The sequence below is a fragment of the Cherax quadricarinatus genome, chromosome 7 (assembly GCF_038502225.1).
Source record: "Cherax quadricarinatus isolate ZL_2023a chromosome 7, ASM3850222v1, whole genome shotgun sequence".
NCBI classification, from domain to species: domain Eukaryota; kingdom Metazoa; phylum Arthropoda; class Malacostraca; order Decapoda; family Parastacidae; genus Cherax; species Cherax quadricarinatus.
In genome coordinates, this window is record NC_091298.1 from 66,651,776 (window position 1) to 66,673,634 (window position 21,859).

The 21,859-nt window shown below is 39.0% G+C and overlaps 1 protein-coding gene across 1 annotated transcript in view; it reads right to left on the reverse strand.

Moving 5' to 3' along the window:
- The window catches only part of Agps (alkyldihydroxyacetonephosphate synthase), a 32,083-nt gene extending 10,674 nt beyond the window's left edge, over positions 1–21,409 (reverse strand). The window contains exons 1-7 of the mRNA XM_053774322.2: positions 21,172–21,409; positions 8,882–8,977; positions 7,917–8,053; positions 6,188–6,337; positions 5,014–5,165; positions 4,437–4,573; positions 3,348–3,526 (exon numbers count right to left, since the gene is read on the reverse strand). Coding sequence (XP_053630297.1) covers positions 3,348–3,526; positions 4,437–4,573; positions 5,014–5,165; positions 6,188–6,337; positions 7,917–8,053; positions 8,882–8,977; positions 21,172–21,398 — 1,078 coding nt within the window. The 5' untranslated portion in view covers positions 21,399–21,409. The remainder of the gene's footprint in view (positions 1–3,347; positions 3,527–4,436; positions 4,574–5,013; positions 5,166–6,187; positions 6,338–7,916; positions 8,054–8,881; positions 8,978–21,171) is intronic.
- Between the last annotated feature and the right edge of the window lie 450 nt (positions 21,410–21,859).

The window sequence follows — 21,859 nt, forward strand, 5'->3', positions numbered from 1 at the left end:
ACCTATCACAAAACTAACAGAGGGAAAATTCTTAGGAATCCACCTTGATAATAGACTCAAATTTCATACACATATACATCAAATTTCTAAGAAAATTTCCAAGACTGTAGGCATACTATCGAAGATACAGTACTATGTTCCACAGTCAGCCCTCCTGGCCCTATATCACTCTCTTATTTACCCCTATCTCACCTATGGAATTTGTGCATGGGGCTCAACAACAATTAACCATCTCAGACCACTAATTACCCAACAAAAGGCTGCAGTTAGAATGATAACAAATTCTCACTACAGGCAGCACACTCCACCAATATTCAATACACTAAACCTACTCACCATACAAAACATCCATACTTATTACTGCACCTATTACATACATAGAACACTTAACTCTGATATTAACCCTCCCCTCAAACATCTCCTTGCCAACCTCAACAGAACACATGACCATAACACAAGGCACAGATCACTCTTTGATGTTCCTCGTGTCCATCTCACACTATGCAAAAACTCAATGCACATAAAAGGCCCTAAAATCTGGAATTCATTACCTGTAAATATAAAAGAAACACAACCTGTTTATAAATTCAAGTCTCTTCTCAAAGATTACTTACTCACCCAAAACCAAATAAATACTGAATAACTGAACATTATAAATTGTAAATCTTAAATGTTTCTCACAATTATATCACATAAATGTTAAACCTAAAACCCAATCTAACTTTATTATTTTTTAAATACACTACCTAACAGAATCACTACCTAACTGAATGCAACCATATGACCTGTCTTTGTAATACTCACTTGTGCTTTATAGTTATCTGTTTACATTAATGTTTTATCACTGATTTCATCATTGCTTAGTAGCAGCGCTGTATAGTCCTTGTGGCTTAGCGCTTCTTTTTGATTATAATAATAATAATAATCATTGCTTAGTTAATCTTAAGTTAATTTTAAGCCAGCCCGTAATGCTATGCATAGTATAAGTGGCTTTGGCATACTGCTCTTATCTGTATTTTTTTTGTACCTATGTATGTGTGCACAAATTGGAAATAAATAAATAAATAAATAAATAAATGATACTCAGCATGGATTCACAAGAGGCCGGTCTTGTCTAACTAATTTATTAACTTTCTTCAGTAAAGCTTTTGAGGCTGTTGACCACAATAAAGAATTTGATATTATTTACTTAGATTTTAGTAAGGCTTTTGATAGAGTTCCGCACCATAGACTGTTTAAGAAAGTGGCAGCTCATGGCATTGGGGGAAAAGTGCTCTCGTGGATCGAGTCATGGCTCACTGACAGGAAGCAGAGTGTGTCCATAAATGGGGTTAAATCCGAGTGGGGATCTGTAACAAGTGGCGTTCCACAGGGATCAGTCTTGGGCCCGTTGTTGTTTATAATATATATCAATGATCTTGATGAGGGAATTACTAGTGATATGAGCAAATTCGCCGATGACACAAAGATAGGTAGGATAATTGATTCAAACGTAGATGTTATGGAACTTCAGGAGGATTTAAACAAACTCTATTCTTGGTCAGAAAAGTGGCAGATGCAGTTCAATGTAGATAAATGCAAGGTTCTGAAGCTTGGGAGTGCCCATAACCCTAGTACTTATAAGTTAAATGATGTAGAACTTAGCCATACAGATTGCGAAAAGGACTTGGGGGTTATGGTGAGCAGCAACCTTAAACCAAGACAGCAATGCCTAAGCGTACGTAATAAGGCAAATAGATTACTGGGATTTATATCAAGAAGTGTAAGCAACAGAAGTCCAGAGGTCATACTGCAGCTTTATACATCATTAGTAAGGCCTCACCTAGATTATGCAGCTCAGTTCTGGTCTCCGTATTACAAAATGGACATAAATTCGTTAGAAAACATTCAGCGTAGGATGACTAAATTAATACATAGCATTAGAAATCTTCCTTATGAAGAAAGATTGAAGACTCTTAAGTTACATTCACTTGTTAGACGAAGAATGAGGGGAGACCTGTTCGAAGTGTATAAGTGGAAGATAGGTATTAATAAAGGGGATATTAATAAGGTCTTGAGGATGTCTCTCCAAGAGAGAACCCGCAGTAATGGATTTAAATTAGATAAGTTTAGATTTAGAAAGGACATAGGAAAGTATTGGTTTGGAAATAGGGTAGTTGATGAGTGGAACAGTCTACCTAGTTGGGTTATTGAGGCTGGGACTTTGGGTAGTTTCAAATCTAGGTTGGATAAGTACATGAGTGGGAGGGGTTGGATTTGAGTGGGACTTTCACATCAGAGCTTATTTCTTGGGTGGCATTGAAAATTGGGTTGGGCAAATGTTTTGTTAGTGGGATGAATTGTGAAGGACCTGCCTAGTATGGGCCAGCAGGCCTCCTGCAGTGTTCCTCCTTTCTTATGTTCTTATGTTATGTTCAACCGCCCAGGGAGGTACTACCGTCCTGCCAAGTGAGTGTAAAACGGAAACCTGTAATTGTTTTACATGATGGTAGGATTGCTGCTGTCCATTTTTCTGTCTCATCAACATGCAAGGTTTCAGGTATGTCTTGCTACTTCTACTTACACTTAGGTCACACTACACATACATGTACAAGTATATATTTATATACACACCCCTCTGGGTTTTCTTCCATTTTTCCTACTAGTTCTTGTTCTTGTTTATTTCCTCTTACCTCCATGGGGAAGTGGAACAGAATTCTTCCTCCGTAAGCCATGCGTGTTGTAAGAGGTGACTAAAATGCCAGGAGCAAGGGGCTAGTAACCACTTCTCCTGTATATATTACTAAATGTAAAAGGAGAAACTTTCGTTTTTCCTTTTGGGCCACCCCGCCTCGGTGGGATACGGCTGGTGTGTTGAAAGAAGAAAGAATGTAAAAAAACTTAGATCTACTTTTTAGCACTACACATGTGAACGTAGATCTGCTTGGACCGTTTATGGGTTAATTGTTCTTCTTCAGGTATTATTGTTTGTGAAATACAGTAGGACAGCATTATCCACTAATAACCCAAAATTGAGAGAGGAAACTAGACGTTATCGAGCCACAATTGTGACTTAATGTTCCAGGACGAAGTCAAACTCTTAAGTTTCCTCTCCAAACTGTGCATTAACAATGAATTGTTCCAGTCATGGTTTTGCGACTCAATCTTCGAAGGACTGACAACTAATTCTGAAAATGAAAACTCAGTATACAAGACTTACAGATTCAGGGCTGTTTTATTTGGCACTATCAGTTCACCTTTCTTGCTCCAGGCTACCACTGACTACCAAGTGACCCACTGCAATAGTGCTCAAAGATTTACTAAAGACCTTACTTTACGCAGACAAACAAAGAGGCTAAATCCCTTGCCTTCAGAGCCGAGAATGAAATGGTGGACATCAGGGCCAGCGGAGAGCCTGGGACCCGCTGTGTAACGCTCCACTGTGCCCACCGGGGTCACCACCTTCACCTGTACCACAAGGTCTTCAATATTTCCATAAATGTTTTTCTTCATCCCTGAAGCTCTGGTTGCAACCCATCCACCAAGACTAAGTAACAAACAAAGTAAAAGGCAATTACAGTAATTCTGGATAAAACAGATACAATACATACAAAATTACAATAAGCACCGGAGTTACTAGAAAAAGACAATTTTCAATGCAAACTGACCTTAAAAATTAAAATGAGGAGGATAGATCATTTCACAGCAGGGATTAAGATTAACCCTTAAACTGTCCAAGCAGATCTACGTTCACATGCGTAGTGCCCCAAAAGTAGATCTACGTTCTTTTTTTACATATTTTCAAATATAACAAAAAAAAAAAAGTAGATCTAAGTTTTTTACACGTTTTCAAATGTAAAAAAAAAAAAAAATCTACTTTCTTTACACACTTTCAGACGTTGAAAAAACATAGATCTACGTTTGGACAGTTTAAGGGTTAAAATATTACTCTCAGATAAATTAAAAAAGAATCATAGCAAGATTAACATCAAAACACTAAAATCAACAAATACATAAATAGAATTATCCTATAAAAGAAGGAAATGCAAGTACAATACTGCAAGGAGAAATTCTGAGTCTTTTATTTTTGTTGATGGTAAGCATTGCATGGGATTTTGAGGAGTCCAGGGACAATTTACAATCCTGTACAGTAGACAGTCCATGAACAATGGAGTCCAGAAAGGCAGTACGAAGCTTATACCAAGCCAAACATGTATATTAAGTCATATAATCTTGAAATTATTGACAACTGCTATTCAAAGGTAGTTTATTCTGTACCAAACCCAGAAATTTTTTAATTTTTTTAGCAACAAAAGCAAGTAAAGTGATCAAATTAATGTACTGTGCATTTATGGTAAATTTTGTATATCAAAGGCCATTTGAACCGAGAAGTATGAAATGAAGGAGACAGCATGTGCTGTAAGCTACATAAAAAACTTACTCCAGTAATTTCTTACCTAGAAAATTCATAGGAATCAGGCTCGTGGCCGGTAGTGTAGCCTCGGACATGAAGTTGTTTTTCAAGATCTTGCCCAATAATACCAGCTTCAATCCTCGCTGTTAAATTCTTTTCATCTAACCACAAGATACGACACTGAAAAACATGTACAGAATTAAGTACGTAACTTCTTTTATTTTAATGAATGGTTTAGAGAACTAACACGATGATAAATAAGACACTTGTACAACACTTGGTAATCTTTATTCTTATAACACTTCACCAGTCAGTGGCTCCTTTAGTCAGATGCAGAACAACGGTGGAAGATGAGGAGGAGTTTGAGGTAATCAGTCCCTCAGCCTGGAGTCGACGTGTTCAGCCCATGGACAGAAAATATCAAGTCCAGACTGAGGGACAGATTACCTCAAACTCTTCATCTTCCACCATTCTTCTCTGTATTGGACAGAAGAAGCCACTGGCTGGCAAAACATTTCTACAATCAGAATTCCCAAATGTTACCCAAGTGTCTCATTCTTCAAAATCCTTTGATATTGAAAAGAAAATGCTTTCCCATGCAACAAGTTTTCACCACTCACCATCTGTGAGGTATCTAGGGACACTATCATTCTGCTCTCCTCTTCTGGGCATAACAAAGCTCCGGAGACGCTGGTGCCGCCACCGAATGGTATGAGAGCAGTCTGGCATCGACAAGCCAAGTCGACAAGTTTCTCTACCTCACTATGGTTCTCTGGAGGAAAAAAAATAACGGCCAGGTAACATGAACAGAAGTCAGAAGAAAGTAGAACAAGATAAATATGTGCAACTTCAAGAGACCTAACCAATTAATAATTCTGGCCCCTTATACAGTGATTCTGGGTATATGTACAGTTATCCTGGGCCCCTACACAGTGATCCTGGGCCCCTACACAGTGATCCTGGGCCCCTATACAATGGAACTTGTGACATTTTAATTCATATTAACACATAACAAGATGCTAGTTATTACATAGTCAATGGAAGCATAAACCCACAGAGGTAATACAGCACCAGGCAAAACAGGAGGTAATTAGTTTGATCCAAGGAAAGAAAGGGTAGCTCCAATTCCCAAGATCAAAAGTTCTTTACCAGTATCAATGCACAACCACCTCCCTTCCTTGAAGGAATTTTCTCTAATAAATGTTAGTGTAAACAGACCATTCTCACTGTACACAATGTATACTTGTGGGATAGTATTTCAAAACTATATATCACACATAAAACATACAGGGTTTAGCCAGGCATTTAAACCTTTATCAATACTATACATATAAAGGTGCTCCTCGACTTATATTTCGACTATGATGGTGCAAAAGCAATTTCTTTGGAAATGAAACTTAAGATAATTATCCAGCATGAAGATGGTAAGTCTGTAGCTTGTATTCATTTATTTACTTTTCAATACTGGTATTTAGTTAGTTACAGTAATTATTTGTTTATTGGCTTATTCAGTGACAGCAGTTAATTTATTTACTTATTTATTTAGAATATATCATATTCATATTCGACTTATGATTTTATCGACTTACGGTGGGTTCATCGAAAGGTATCCCCATCATTAGTCGAGGACCACTTGTATATGTAATGTTTATTGCCCTAGTAGTCTTAAGTTAGGCTTAAGCTTATCTGAAATGCTCTGCATAACCATGGGCTTTCTACATGCATTCAATTGTCACGAATTCCTGTATAAACAATGTGTCATGTGGAAATAGACTTTGAGATTTGAATACTTACTAGGCCATACTACTAAATCTGGGATTCTTGGAAACATTCCTTCTCTAAGTGTGAATATTTCTGCCAGTGTGTGGCCATGAGCACGGAAGAGCCGGTCCTCTCCCTCTAAACTATGGGTTATCCCCAATGTTTGTATTTCATCTAGGAAGTCTGGAAAAATAAGTGTGAACACTGATTATCTTAGAAGAAATAGAAATATTTATTCGTAAAATAACAAATTACAGATCTATAATACACTGCAGTATACAGCACAGAATTTATGCTATACAGTGGACCCCCGGTTTACGATCACCTCCCAATACGACCAATTATGTAAGTGTATTTATGTAAGTGCGTTTGTACGTGTATGTTTGGGGGTCTGAAATGGACTAATCTAATTCACAATATTCCTTATGGGAACAAATTCGTTCAGTAATGGCACCTGAACATACTTCTGGAATGAAATAATATCGTAAACCGGGGGTCCACTGTATTTGAGACATCTTCCATGGGAAAGTGGAGAAGAATCTTTCATCCGTAAGCCATACATGTCATAAGAGGTGATCAAAATACTGGGAGCAAAGGGCTAGTGACCCCTTCTCCTGTACATGTAGAAAAACTTAACAGTTTTCTTCTTTTTCGGGTCATTGCCTCGGTCAAAGACGGCCAGTATACTTAAAAAAAAAAAAAAAAAAAAAAAAAAGTGCTCTCTCCAAATTTGTCAAGCATAAAAGTATTTCTTTGTTTTTGAGTGGGATGGTCAGTTGTTCTATTCATAATTATACCTGAATTTAAAAGTGAACTTATGTTGGTCCTGATACGACCTGAGAATGAAGATGTATCAATGACTCATGTGGGTTTGGTGATGAAGGGTATTAAGAAACAAGAATGCATTAAAGAAGTCTGACATGTGGGAATCATTTAACTTACAAACATTGATGTTAAAAGATCCAGAAATTATTAAATGGTATTTGCCAAATTTTTTGTTTATCATCATACTATTTTTAAGGTTGTCACCGAAGCTTTAGCAAACTGGTGTGAGGGAGTCTGTACATTATGACAATTATTACATTATAAGTACTGGTTGTGGTGAACTAAGCACATATATATTCACCTCATTCATCACTGGCATTTACCATATTACAAATGAATAAAGAGAAAATAGCACTATGTTCACCTTTCTTGTTTCTTCCACTTGTGGCTAGCTGTATAACCAGGAATGTTCAATACTGTACACTAATGAGGTCATGTAATAACCTGGCCACTCAACAACAAACACTTTGTTACTCGCTGATTCTGACAGTGTTATATTGTCTTTACACAAATAACCCGCACATAAGAGAGAAGCTTTGTCAATGGTCCAAGTCGGACCGAAACGTCGTCGTAAGCTTCTCTCTTTTATGTGCGGGTTATTTGTGTATCGTTCCAGTCACGGTATTGTGCCTTTTTTGTTATTTATATTGTCTTTGCTGAGGAACTGTGTGTTAAAACTAAAGAAGATGAAGAAAAACATTTGAAAGAATAAGGAAGAATATCAAATCCATGAAAATAAAATGAAAGTAAACTGGGAGAGAAAGGGAAGAGTTCTAAACAGTAGGGGTTATACAGTGGCTCAAGGAATAGTAGCCATGCAGATCTGATCCAAGGAGAGGACAGACAGCTCCAAGTCTTTGGATCAAGAACAATTTACCATTGTCAAGGCACCTCCTGTGAGGGGAAAAATGGCAACAAAAAATTTTGAATTACAAACCTTGCTGTATAGTTGGTTGAGGAAAGTGTTGAGGTTGAGGCGGAGGTTGAGGAGGGGTGCAATCATCAAAGTTGACCCCTAAAGTCTCCCTCACCCAGTTGGCAAAGTGAGGCAAAACCAGATTGCCAATTTTGTACCTGGAGAAGTAACAATAGATGTGACTGGAACAATGTAACCAACATATAGGAGACAGAAGCTTATGATGATGTGTGTTAGTGTAGCTAGTTAATTAAGGGCCCAAGTTGGACCAAAACCTAATTATAAATGTCTCTATTTACAGGTTATTTGTGTACAAGATGTAGAGAATAAAAAGGCACAATACCATGACTGGAACAACACACTAGTAACTTGCACGAAGGAGAATGTAACTTATGAAGACATTTTGGTCCAACTTGGACCATTAATAGATATGGTCCAAGTCGGTCTGAAACATTACCATAAGTTTCATTCTTCTATATGAGGGTTGTGTGTGTTTAACACTAGATGTAGCTCAGATACGTTAAGGAAAGCAAGCGAGGAAGCTACAGTATCCTTCACAGTATATTTCATTATAAACGGGTATGTCATTCTTTAGCAAATGTGTGTGTGCCCTGGATGGTTGCTGTATACTAACCTACTACCTGTCACTATAGTACTACTACTATACTAAACCCTCAGTTAAATGGAGTGTATGGATGGCAATGACACTCGTGATGGACATTAGAGATTATTTTACCATAACAACAAGAAAGGACAATTCTCTAAGTAATGGACTTTGTCCATTTTTCAGTCAAATGACCCAGCAGATTTTGTGGCCATAATTCCAAGGTGTCTTTCGTTTTTCCTTTTGGGCCGCCCCACCTTGGTGGGATACAGCCAGTGTGTTGAAAGAAGATTTCCAAGGTGTATTAAATCAAGGATTTGCAATGTGTGTAAATTACTGTAAATATGTTTGCCTCTAAAAAAGTGTTACATTAACTGCTCACCTGTTTCCTGTAAAGGATACATAGTAATCCTTCTCCTTGTGAACCACAAACTGTGAATCTTTATAACCCCAGCCATTCCATTTCAGCACTTCTTGTCTGTTGAGAAAAAAAAATTATATAGTGATTTATAGCAGTATTTATAAAAATGTTACAAAGATCACTGTAAATAAATTTTCAACATGCTTTCCCTATTACCAATAGGCCTATTTCTCTGCACACTACATAGCCGTGATGCTAAATACTGTGGCAAGTGCTGAAGCCTAATTATTAGTCTTTGTACCTGCTAACTTCATGTCTATTATCTGCCTAATTAATACCATATCCTTGGCCTAACTAAACAATTCTAAATTTTCTTAATTTTACTAGTTATACAATATATTTAGTATTGTGAACTGCTTGACTGGGTAGCCAAAATTGCAAGTCAATTAACCATTCTTCAATTTACACCTTGTATTCAATGGCAAGCCTTTTTTGATGAAAGCCTATTTATTTTCATACTTATTATCATTATTAAGGTGAAAGTGCTAAAGCACTAAGGGTCACACAACACCTGGGAAATGGAAAGCAATCAAGTTTGATTGAAGGGGAGAACAGGTCCAATTTCTTGAATCAAGGGCCTATCACCAGTATCAAGGTACCTTCCTTAAGGAAGAAAGCCTAAGTTTGCCCAAACAGCTCTTTCTAGTTTCTACACGTCATATTTCACAGCTTTTCTGGAAGCTGACAGACAAGAGAACTTTGCTAATAAGCACCATTTCAAGTAAATATAATATAATAGTTTGTGAGGCAGTAGGTAAAATGAAAGGGGGTAAGGCAGCCGGGATTGATGGGATAAAGATAGAAATGTTAAAAGCAGGTGGGGATATAGTTTTGGAGTGGTTGGTGCAATTATTTAATAAATGTATGGAAGAGGGTAAGGTACCTAGGGATTGGCAGAGAGCATGCATAGTTCCTTTGTATAAAGGCAAAGGGGATAAAAGAGAGTGCAAAAATTATAGGGGGATAAGTCTGTTGAGTCGTGCTGTTGGAGTGTGAGCAAAGTAACATTTATGAAGGGATTCAGGGAAACCGGCAGGCCGGACTTGAGTCCTGGAGATGGGAAGTACAGTGCCTGCACTCTGAAGGAGGGGTGTTAATGTTGCAATTTAAAAACTGTAGTGTAAGGCACCCTTCTGGCAAGACAGTGATGGAGTGAATGATGGTGAAAGTTTTTCTTTTTCGGGCCACCCTGCCTTGGTGGGAGTCGGCCGGTGTGATAATAAAAAAAAATAATAATAAGTCTGTTGAGTATACCTGGCAAAGTGTATGGTAGAGTTATTATTGAAAAATTAAGAGTAAGACGGAGAATAGGATAGCAGATGAACAAGGAGGCTTTAGGAAAGGTAGGGGGTGTGTGGACCAGGTGTTTACAGTGAAACATATAAGTGAACAGTATTTAGATAAGGCTAAAGAGGTCTTTGTGGCATTTATGGATTTGGAAAAGGCGTATGACAGGGTGGATAGGGGGGCAATGTGGCAGATGTTGCAGGTGTATGGTGAAGGAGGTAGGTTACTGAAAGCAGTGAAGAGTTTTTACGAGGATAGTGAGGCTCAAGTTAGAGTATGTAGGAAAGAGGGAAATTATTTCCCAGTAAAAGTAGGCCTTGGACAAGGATGTGTGATGTCACCATGGTTGTTTAATATATTTATAGATGGGGTTGTAAGAGAAGTAAATGCGCGGGTCTTGGCAAGAGGCGTGGAGTTAAAAGATAAAGAATCACACATAAAGTGGGAGTTGTCACAGTTGCTCTTTGCTGATGACACTGTGCTCTTGGGAGATTCTGAAGAGAAGTTGCAGAGATTGGTGGATGAATTTGGTAGGGTGTGCAAAAGAAGAAAATTGAAAGTGAATACAGGAAAGAGTAAGGTTATGAGGATAACAAAAAGATTAGGTGATGAAAGATTGGATATCAGATTGGAGGGAGAGAGTATGGAGGAGGTGAATGTATTCAGATATTTGGGAGTGGATGTGTCAGCGGATGGGTCTATGAAAGATGAGGTGAATCATAGAATTGATGAGGGGAAAAGGGTGAGTGGTGCACTTAGGAGTCTGTGGAGACAAAGAACTTTGTCCTTGGAGGCAGAGAGGGGAATGTATGAGAGTATAGTTTTACCAACGCCCTTATATGGGTGTGAAGCATGGGTGATGAATGTTGCAGCGAGGAGAAGGCTGGAGGCAGTGGAGATGTCATGTCTGAGAGCAATGTGTGGTGTGAATACAATGCAGAGAATTCGTAGTTTGGAAGTTAGGAGGAGGTGCGGGATTACCAAAACTGTTGTCCAGAGGGCTGAGGAAGGGTTGTTGAGGTGGTTCGGACATGTGGAGAGAATGGAGCGAAACAGAATAACTTCAAGAGTGTATCAGTCTGTAGTGGAAGGAAGGCAGGGTAGGGGTCAGCCTAGGAAAGGTTGGAGGGAGGGGGTAAAGGAGGTTTTGTGTGCGAGGGGCTTGGACTTCCAGCAGGCATGCGTGAGCGTGTTTGATAGGAGTGAATGGAGACAAATGGTTTTTAATACTTGACGTGCTGTTGGAGTGTGAGCAAAGTAACATTTATGAAGGGGTTCAGGGAAACCGGCAGGCCGGACTTGAGTCCTGGAGATGGGAAGTACAGTGCCTGCACTCTGAAGGAGGGGTGTTAATGTTGCAGTTTAAAAACTGTAGTGTAAAGCACCCTTCTGGCAAGACAGTAATGGAGTGAATGATGGTGAAAGTTTTTCTTTTTCGGGCCACCCTGCCTTGGCGGGAATCGGCCAGTGTGATAATAAAAAAAATAAAAATAATATATATATGTAGTATATATATATGTATATATATGTAGTATATATGTAGTATATATATGTAGTATATACGTAGTAGGTTGGTAGACAGCAACCATCCAGGGAGGTACTACCATCCAGCCACGTGAATGTAAAACAAAAGCCTGTAATTGTTTTACATGATGGTAGGATTGCTGGTGTCTTTTGTCTGTCTCATAAATATGCAATATTACAGGTATGTCTTGCTACTTCTACTTACACTTAGGTCACACTACACATACATGTACAAGTTTATTTATACACACTCATCTGAGTTTTCTTTGATTTTATCTTAATAGTTCTTGGTGTTATTACTTTTCCTTTTATATCCATGGGGAAGTGGAATAAGAATCTTTCCTCCATAAAAGTCAACTAAAATGCTGGGAACAATGGGCTAGTAACCCCTTTTCCTGTAAAGATTACTAAAAAGAATAAGAAGAAGAAAATTGTCAAAGTGGGAAGTCTGAATGTGTGTGGATGTTGTGCAAATAATAAGAGAGATGATTGTGGATGTTATGAATGAGAAGAAGCTGGATGTCCTGGCTTTAAGTGAAATGAAGCTGAAGGGGGTGGGAGAGTTTCAATGGAGAGGAATAAATGGGATTAGGTCAGGGGTTTCAAATAGAGTTAGAGCTAAAGAAGGAGTAGCAATAATGTTGAATGATAAGCTATGGCAGGAAAAGAGGGACTATAAATGTATTAATTCAAGGATTATGTGGAGTAAAATAAAGATTGGATGTGAAAAGTGGGTTATAGTAAGCGTGTATGCACCTGGAGAAGAAAGAAGTGTAGAGGAGAGAGATTTTGGGAAATGTTGAGTGAATGCGTGGGGAGTTTTGAATCAAGTGTGAGAGTAATGGTGGTTGGGGATTTCAATGCTAAAGTGGGTAAAAATGCTATGGAGAGAGTAGTAGGTAAATTTGGGGTGCCAGGGGTAAATGTAAATGGGGAGCCTTTAATTGAGCTATGTGTAGAAAGAGATTTGGTAATAAGTAATACATATTTTATGAAAAAGAGGATAAATAAATATACAAGGTATGATGTAGCACATAATGAAAGTAGTTTGCTAGATTATGTATTGGTGGATAAAAGGCTAATGGGTAGGCTCCAGGATGTACATGTTTATAGAGGGGCAACTGATATATCGGATCATTATTTAGTTGTAGCTACAGTTAGAGTAAGAGGTAGATGGGAAAAGAGGAAGGTGGTAACAACAAGTAAGAGGGAGGTGAAAGTGTATAAACTTGGGAAAAGAGGAAGGTGGTAACAACAAGTAAGAGGGAGGTGAAAGTGTATAAACTAAGGGAGGAGGAAGTTCGGGGGAGATATAAGTGACTGTTGGCAGAAAGGTGGGCTAGTGCAAAGATGAGTAGTGGGGGGGGGTTGAAGAGGGTTGGAATAGTTTTAAAAATGCAGTATTAGAATGTGGGGCAGAAGTTTGTGGTTATAGGAGGGTGGGGGCAGGTGGAAAGAGGAGTGATTGGTGGAATGATGAAGTAAAGGGTGTGATAAAAGAGAAAACGTTAGCTTATGAGAGGTTTTTACAAAGCAGAAGTGTTATAAGAAAAGCAGAGTATATGGACAGTAAAAGAAAGGTGAAGAGAGTGGTGAGAGAGTGCAAAAGGAGAGCAGATGATAGTGGGAGAAGCACTGTCAAGAAATTTTAATGAAGATAAGAAAAAATTTTGGAGTGAGTTAAACAAGTTAAGAAAGCCTAGGGAAAGTATGGATTTGTCAGTTAAAAACAGAGTAGGGGAGTTAGTAGATGGGGAGAGGGAGGAATTAGGTAGATGGCGAGAATATTTTGAGGAACTTTTAAATGTTGAGGAAGAAAGGGAGGTGGTAATTTCATGCACTGGTCAGGGAGGTATACCATCTTTTAGGAGTGAAGAAGAGCAGAATGTAAGTGTGGGGGAGGTACGTGAGGCATTACGTAGAATGAAAGGGGGTAAAGCAGCTGGAACTGATGGGATCATGACAGAAATGTTAAAAGCAGGGAGGGATATAGTGTTGGAGTGGTTGGTATTTTTGTTTAATAAATGTATGAAAGAGGGGAAGGTACCTAGGGATTGGTGGAGAGCATGTATAGTCCCTTTATATAAAGGGAAAGGGGACAAAAGAGATTGTAAAAATTATAGAGGAATAAGTTTATTGAGTATACCAGGAAAAGTGTATGGTAGGGTTATAATTGAAAGAATTAGAGGTAAGACAGAATGTAGGATTGCGGATGAGCAAGGGGGTTTCAGAGTGGGTAGGGGATGTGTAGATCAAGTGTTTACATTGAAGCATATATGTGAACAGTATTTAGATAAAGGTAGGGAAGTTTTTATTGCATTTATGGATTTAGAAAAGGCATATGATAGAGTGGATAGGGGAGCAATGTGGCAGATGTTGCAAGTATATGGAATAGGTGGTAAGTTACTAAATACTGTAAAGAGTTTTTATGAGGATAGCGAGGCTCAGGCTAGGGTGTGTAGAAGAGAGGGAGACTACTTCCTGGTAAAAGTAGGTCTTAGACAGGGATGTGTAATGTCACCATGGTTGTTTAATATATTTATAGATGGGGTTGTAAAAGAAGTAAATGCTAGGGTGTTCGGGAGAGGGGTGGGATTAAATTATGGGGAATCAAATTCAAATTGGGAATTAACACAGTTACTTTTTGCTGATGATACTGTGCTTATGGGAGATTCTAAAGAAAAATTGCGAAGGTTAGTGGATGAGTTTGGGAATGTGTGTAAAGGTAGAAAGTTGAAAGTGAACATAGAAAAGAGTAAGGTGATGAGGGTATCAAATGATTTAGATAAAGAAAAATTGGATATCAAATTGGGGAGGAGGAGTATGGAAGAAGTAAATGTTTTCAGATACTTGGGAGTTGACGTGTCGGCGGATGGATTTATGAAGGATGAGGTTAATCATAGAATTGATGAGGGAAAAAAGGTGAGTGGTGCATTGAGGTATATGTGGAGTCAAAAAACGTTATCTATGGAGGCAAAGAAGGGAATGTATGAAAGTATAGTAGTACCAACACTCTTATATGGGTGTGAAGTTTGGGTGGTAAATGCAGCAGCGAGGAGATGGTTGGAGGCAGTGGAGATGTCCTGTCTAAGGACAATGTGTGGTGTAAATATTTTGCAGAAAATTCGGAGTGTGGAAATTAGGAAAAGGTGTGGAGTTAATAAAAGTATTAGTCAGAGGGCTGAAGAGGGGTTGTTGAGGTGGTTTGGTCATTTAGAGAGAATGGATCAAAGTAGAATGACATGGAAAGCATATAAATCTATAGGGACAGGAAGGCGAGGTAGGGGTCGTCCTCGAAAGGGTTGGAGAGAGGGGGTAAAGGAGGTTTTGTGGGCGAGGGGCTTGGACTTCCAGCAAGCGTGCGTGAGCGTGTTAGATAGGAGTGAATGGAGACGATTGGTACTTGGGACCTGACGATCTGTTGGAGTGTGAGCAGGGTAGTATTTAGTGAAGGGATTCGGGGAAACCAGTTATTTTCATATAGTCGGACTTGAGTCCTGGAAATGGGAAGTACAATGCCTGTACTTTAAAGGAGGGGTTTGGGATATAGGCAGTTTGGGGGGATATGTTGTGTATCTTTATACATATATGCTTCTAAACTGTTGTATTCTGAGCACCTCTGCAAAAACAGTGATTATGTGTGAGTGTGGTGAAAGTGTTGAATGATGATGAAAGCATTTTCTTTTTGGGGATTTTCTTTCTTTTTTGGGTCACCCTGCCTCGGTGGGAGACGGCCAACTTGTTGAAAAAAAAAAATATATATATATATGCTTGACCAGAGGGTAGCGAGGGTGGAGAGTATAACAGAAGTAGAGTTAGTAAGGGCAGTGAGAAGTGCTAATGCATGTAAATGAGATACATGTACAGCATTTAGGATAAAAAAAAAATATTAAGGCAAGTCGTACAGGAGGCAGGATGTAATGGTTGAGAAAACTTACAAGGTGAAGAATGAGACATTCATGCAACACTTGGGAATGTCTATTGGTAAAATGTTTCAACAGCCAGCAGCTTCTTCAGTCCAATACAGAGAAGAACGATGAAAGTTGAGGGACTGATTACCTCATCTTTCATCGTTTTTCTCTGTATTGGACTGAAGAAGCCACTGGCTGGCGAAACATTTCCCTAATAAAGATTCCCAAAACTTTACACAAGCATCTCATTCTCCTATAGTAGACAGCATGTTACAGCACAATAAGGAATCTGTATTTTAATTTGAGTGATTACAAACTGTATTTATTATTTACAACAGTACATATTAAAAAGAAATAATTATTAAAAATTGTTTCATCTAGACAGAAATGGATCTTTAACCAAACCAAAAAAATCTTTTTAATATTTTTAATTTTCTAGTGTGGATTATTCCAGTAAGTTAACTTATAAGGTTATATAATTACCCTATGTGCAAAAATGACATTTTGGGATGAATCTAGGATATTCCTACCAAATTTAAGAAGGATTTAAATTCAATAATTACAACCTTTAATTAAATTTAATATGGGAATATATCTGTGGATAGACAAGAATTATTGTATATTTATTCATCTCATTATACTCATGAGGAGCTCTAAACCCGGTGGTATCATAGAGCAGCTTGGTAATGAAAGTTTATTTAGGTACACATAAGTAAATTCATTATATATAATAAAACATGTAAATTACCCCAAAAACAAAGTGATGTTTGTATAACTTTAATGTCATTATACATAAACAGATAATAATTATTGTCATTGTAATCTTAAATAAATATATAGGTACACAAACAGTTACATGAATTATCATACATAGCAGCATATACCTGGAGTGGGTTTCGGGAGTCAACGCCCCCCGGCTCGGTCTGAGACCAGGCCTCGTGGAGGATCAGGGTCTGAGACCAGGCCTCGTGGAGGATCAGGGTCTGATCAACCAGGCTGTTATTATTATTATTATAATCAAGGGGGAAGCGCTAAACCCGGAGGATTATACAGCGCCTGGGGGGGGGATGTGGAAGGCATTCAGGCTTAATTCGGGGAACTGGAGCACAGATCCAATTCCCTAAATCAAGAGCCCCTCACCAACATCAAGGAACCTTCCTTGAGGGGAACCAGGCTGTTACTGTTGGCTGCATGCAAACTGACGTATGAACCACAGCCCAGTACTGACTTCAGGTGTAAATTACCCACCAGGACAACCCAGTCAGACCATTCAGGTCCTTGTAATAACTTATTATTTAAACCTTAAAACTGCTAAGTAACTTAAGTATGTTAAGAGCAGTTACAAATAAAGGAGATAAAGTTAAGTTTGCCCAAAATACTCTGCATAACCATGATTATTATAATCATGGGGAAGCGCTAAACCCGTAGGATTATAGTGTCTGTGGGGGGATGGAAAGTATTCAGGTTTAATTCAGGGAACTGGAGCACAGATCCAATTCCTTAGATCAAGAGCCCCTCACCAGCATCAAGGAACCTTCCTTCAGAGGTTATGGGGTGCATAACCATGACTTTCCCGCATCCATAACCACATGTCAGCCATCTCTGTACAAACATTATATCATGTGGAAACAAATCTTCATCTCTGACTTTGACTTTGACTTTGACTTTGACTTTGACTTTGACTTTGACTTTGAGATCCTTGTACAGCAATCAGATCTAAGAACATAAGAACATAAGAACGAAGGAACACTGCAGAAGGCCTACTGGCCCATGCGAGGCAGGTCCAAGTCCCTACCGGCTTAAGCCAATGCACCCAACCTAGTCAGGTCAGGTCACATTGACTCAAGGGAGGAACACGGCAACCGACCCGTTAGCACAAGCTATCAGGTCTAACTCACACCCACCCACATCTACTCATGTATTTATCCAACCTATTTTTAAAGCTACACAACGTTCTGGCCTCTATAACGGTACTTGGGAGTTTGTTCCACTCATCCACAACTCTATTACCAAACCAGTACTTTCCTATATCCCTCCTGAATCTGAATTTTTCCAACTTAAAACCATTGCTGCGAGTCCTGTCTAGGCTAGATATTATCAGCACACTATTTACATCCCCTTTATTTATTCCTGTCTTCCACTTATAACCTCAATCATATCCCCCCTAATTCTACGTCTTTCTAGAGAGTGCAGTTTCAGGGCCCTTAGTCTATCCTCATAGGGAAGGTTTCTGATACATGGGATCATCTTTGTCATCCTCCTTTGTACATTTTCCAGAGAATTTATATCCATTCTGTAATACGGTGACCAAAACTGTGCAGCATAATCTAAATGAGGCCTAACCAAGGATGTATAGAGTTGAAGAACAACCTGAGGACTCCTATTATTTATGCTTCTTGATATGAAGCCAAGGATTCTATTAGCTTTATTGCGAACACTTATGCACTGTTGTCTTGGTTTCAGATTACTGCTAACCAGAACTCCTAAATCTTTTTCGCAATCCGTAATATTAAGATCTACATTATTTAGTTTATATGTGGCATGGTTATTGTCCTGTCCAACATTTAGAACTTTGCATTTGTCTATATTAAACTGCATCTGCCACTTCTCCGACCACTGCATCAGTCTATTCAAATCTTCCTGGAGTGCTCGAATGTCCTCGTCAGAATGAATTCGACGGCCTATTTTGGTGTCATCGGCAAACTTGCCGATGTCGCTCTTTATGCCCTCATCTATGTCGTTTATGTAGATTGTGAACAGCAGGGGGCCCAACACTGACCCCTGTGGAACACCGCTCGTGACGCTTCCCCACTCTGATTTCTCCCCATTTATGCAAACTCTCTGCTGCCTATTTGTCAACCATGCCTCTATCCAGGAAAAAATTTCTCCTCCTATTCCATGTGCTTTAATTTTCCTCAATAGTCTCTGATGTGGGACCCTGTCAAAAGCCTTACTGAAGTCCATATACACAATATCATATTCGTTACCATGATCTACCTCCTCAAATACCTTAGTGAAAAAAGTTAATAAATTCGTAAGGCAGGAACGTCCCTTTGTAAAACCATGCTGAGATTCGTTGATTAATTTATGCTTTTCAAGGTGGCTACGAACTGCCTCGGCAATTATTGATTCCATAAATTTTCCCACTATGGAGGTTAGGCTTATTGGTCTATAGTTCGAAGCTAAGGACCTGTCACCTGTTTTGAAAATAGGTATCACATTTGCCATTTTCCACTTATCTGGCACCATGCCAGTTTGTAGTGATATGTTGAAAAGATTAGCCAAAGGTGTGCTAAGCTCCTCTTTACATTCCTTTAGAACCCTTGCATACAGTTCATCAGGGCCTGGGGATTTGTTAGGTTTTAATTTATCTATTTGCCTAAGGACCATGTCACTTGTGACCCTAATAGTGCACAGTTTATTATCGTCCTGTTCTACATAATTTATCATTACTGGAATATCACTGGTATCCTCCTGTGTAAAAACTGAGAGGAAGTATGTGTTAAAAATTCTACACATTTCCTTATCACTGTCAGTGAGCTGACCCGAGGAACTTTTGAGTGGGCCTATCTTGTCCCTGATCTTACTTCTGTATACCTGAAAGAATCCTTTTGGGTTAGTCTTCGATTCTCTTGCAACTTTAACCTCATAATCTCTTTTTGCTTTTCTAATTCCCTTTTTTATTTCTCTCTTTAACTGAATATATCGATTTCTTAATTGCCCCTCTCCTCTTTTGATTTGCCTATATATGCCTCTCTTTTGACCAATCAGATATTTTAATCTATTGTTCATCCATTTAGGATCATTTTTGTTTGATCTGATTTCCCTATTTGGAACATAATTTGACTGAGCAGCTAGAACTATGCCCTGGAAAGCATCATATCGGCAACCATCACCACCTACCTGACCCCTAGTCAGGTCATTCCAGTTCAGCCCACCTAAGTAATTTTTCAGTCCTATGAAATCAGCCAAGCGAAAGTCAGGGACGGAGACTTGATTGCCATTATTAGGGGAATTCCATGATATGTTAAAACTGAGTGATTTGTGATCACTCTCCCCAAGCTCATCATTAACCTCAAGATTATTAATTAGTGTTTCCCTACTGGCAAGAACCAAGTCAAGGAGGTTATTTCCCCTAGTTGGCTCTGTCACAAACTGTTTTAAAAAACAATCCTGGATCGTATCAAGAAAGTCACCCGACTCTAAATTTCCTGTCAAATTGCTCCAGTCAATCTGTCTATAGTTGAAATCTCCCATTAGCACAACATTTTCGTATGTAGATGCCTTACGAATTTCGTCCCATAGAAGTTTACTGCACTCCCTATCAAGATTTGGGGCCCTGTAAATCACACCCAAAATTAGTTTTTCTCGGCCCTCGAGAAGCTGTAACCAAACAGATTCAGTGGCTGACGCTTCTAATTTAATATCTTGTCTAACACAACAATTTAAATTGTCTCTGACATACATCGCTACTCCACCACCTTTCCTGTTGACCCTGTCAGTGTGGAATAATTTATAGCCTTGTATGTGACATTCAGATGGCATCTCTCTATCTTTCAGATTGAGCCAGGTCTCTGTTATAGCAATAATATCTATGTTTCCTGCACTTGCAATTAATCTTAGCTCATCTATCTTATTTCTAACACTCCTGCTATTAGTATAGTAAACCTTAAGGGAGCTAGTCCCTTGCTGCCCTCTGCTGTCCCCCTTTGTTTTCTGACCTGTTCTATTGTCTTTATTTATAACTTCATGCTGAATGCCTTTTATACATTTACTGTTTCCAACCCTAGTGTTGCAACCTGCTTGTTTCCCACACACACCCATACCTCTATCTTCCATCAGTTTAAAATCATAGGCATTTCACCAATGGCCTTCTCAATCGAGTCTGCAAGTGCTACCACCCCTGCCCCAGAGAGATGAACCCCATCCCTTGCATACATATCATGTTTGCCATAAAAGTTGTTCCAGTTGTCAATGAATGGGATTGCAAGTTCCTTGCAGTATCTGTCTAGCCAGCAATTTACACCAATTGCCCTAGACAACCATTCATTTCCTACTCCCCTTCTAGGCAAGATGCTACATATGATTGGGATCCCTCCCTTAGACTTAATGAAATCTATAGCTGACCTGTACTTATCTAGCAGCTCTTCTCTCCTACCCTTCCCAATATCATTTCCACCAGCACTGAGACAGATAATGGGCTTGTTCCCATTACCTGACATGATATTATCCAGTCTGTTGACAATGTCCCCAACACCAGCTCCAGGGAAGCACACTCTATCTCTCATCTTCTTATTCCTATTACAAAAAGCACGGTCAACATATCTTACCTGAGAGTCACCAACCACAAGAATGCGCTTACCTTCATTAGCAGGGGCAGTAGCTAGGAGAGAATGTCTCCAGTCCCTTGAACCACGAGCTCTTCACCACCATAAAGGCCACTCCCTTGATGGGACAATTAACATTAAAACTAAGAAAAGCGTTAAACCCGTAGGGGGGATAACCCAACATTTAAAAAATCATCATTACCGTCTCCTGGGCAGTGATGGGAGAGGATTGTTATCAGATCCCTGCCCATCTTGCCTCTCCCCGCCACCTGTTGCCGCCCACACCACGCCCTCACACCCTCTCCTCGCACCTCCACACCTCTCCTCCACGCCCACGCCGCCCTGGCCATCACCTGACACTTCCTCACGTCTCTGTGAGGATAAATGTCTCTGTATAACAGAGAGTCTGAGTGTAGCAGACGACGCCATGTTGTTGTCACTCTCCTCACTAACTTAACACACAACCTACCCACCACACTTATTATAAATTATTTACACAAAATTTGTACAATTACAATCAAATTCCTACGTCGTTTCCGCCTACAACAACTTATAAATTTAGTTTTTGCGTTTAAAACCCATTAAATGTAATATTTATATTGTTTTAACAGTATTGGCACAAAAGATGTCCTATTGATCAGCTGAGCGCTAAATTTAGCGATAAAAAATTATTAACTGATTACTAGTTAAAATTAATGAATACCAGCATAATAGATGTTTATAAGTTTGCAATAATCGCTAATTAGTGATAATATATGCAAAATAACCACAGGGGGGAGATGAATGATAGCTCTAGGCCTTTCCTGTTGCAATCATATCATCAGGAACTTGCAATGTTGCAGAAATAGATTAGGAAATACAGGCAGATTCATTCACATGAACGACTCTCC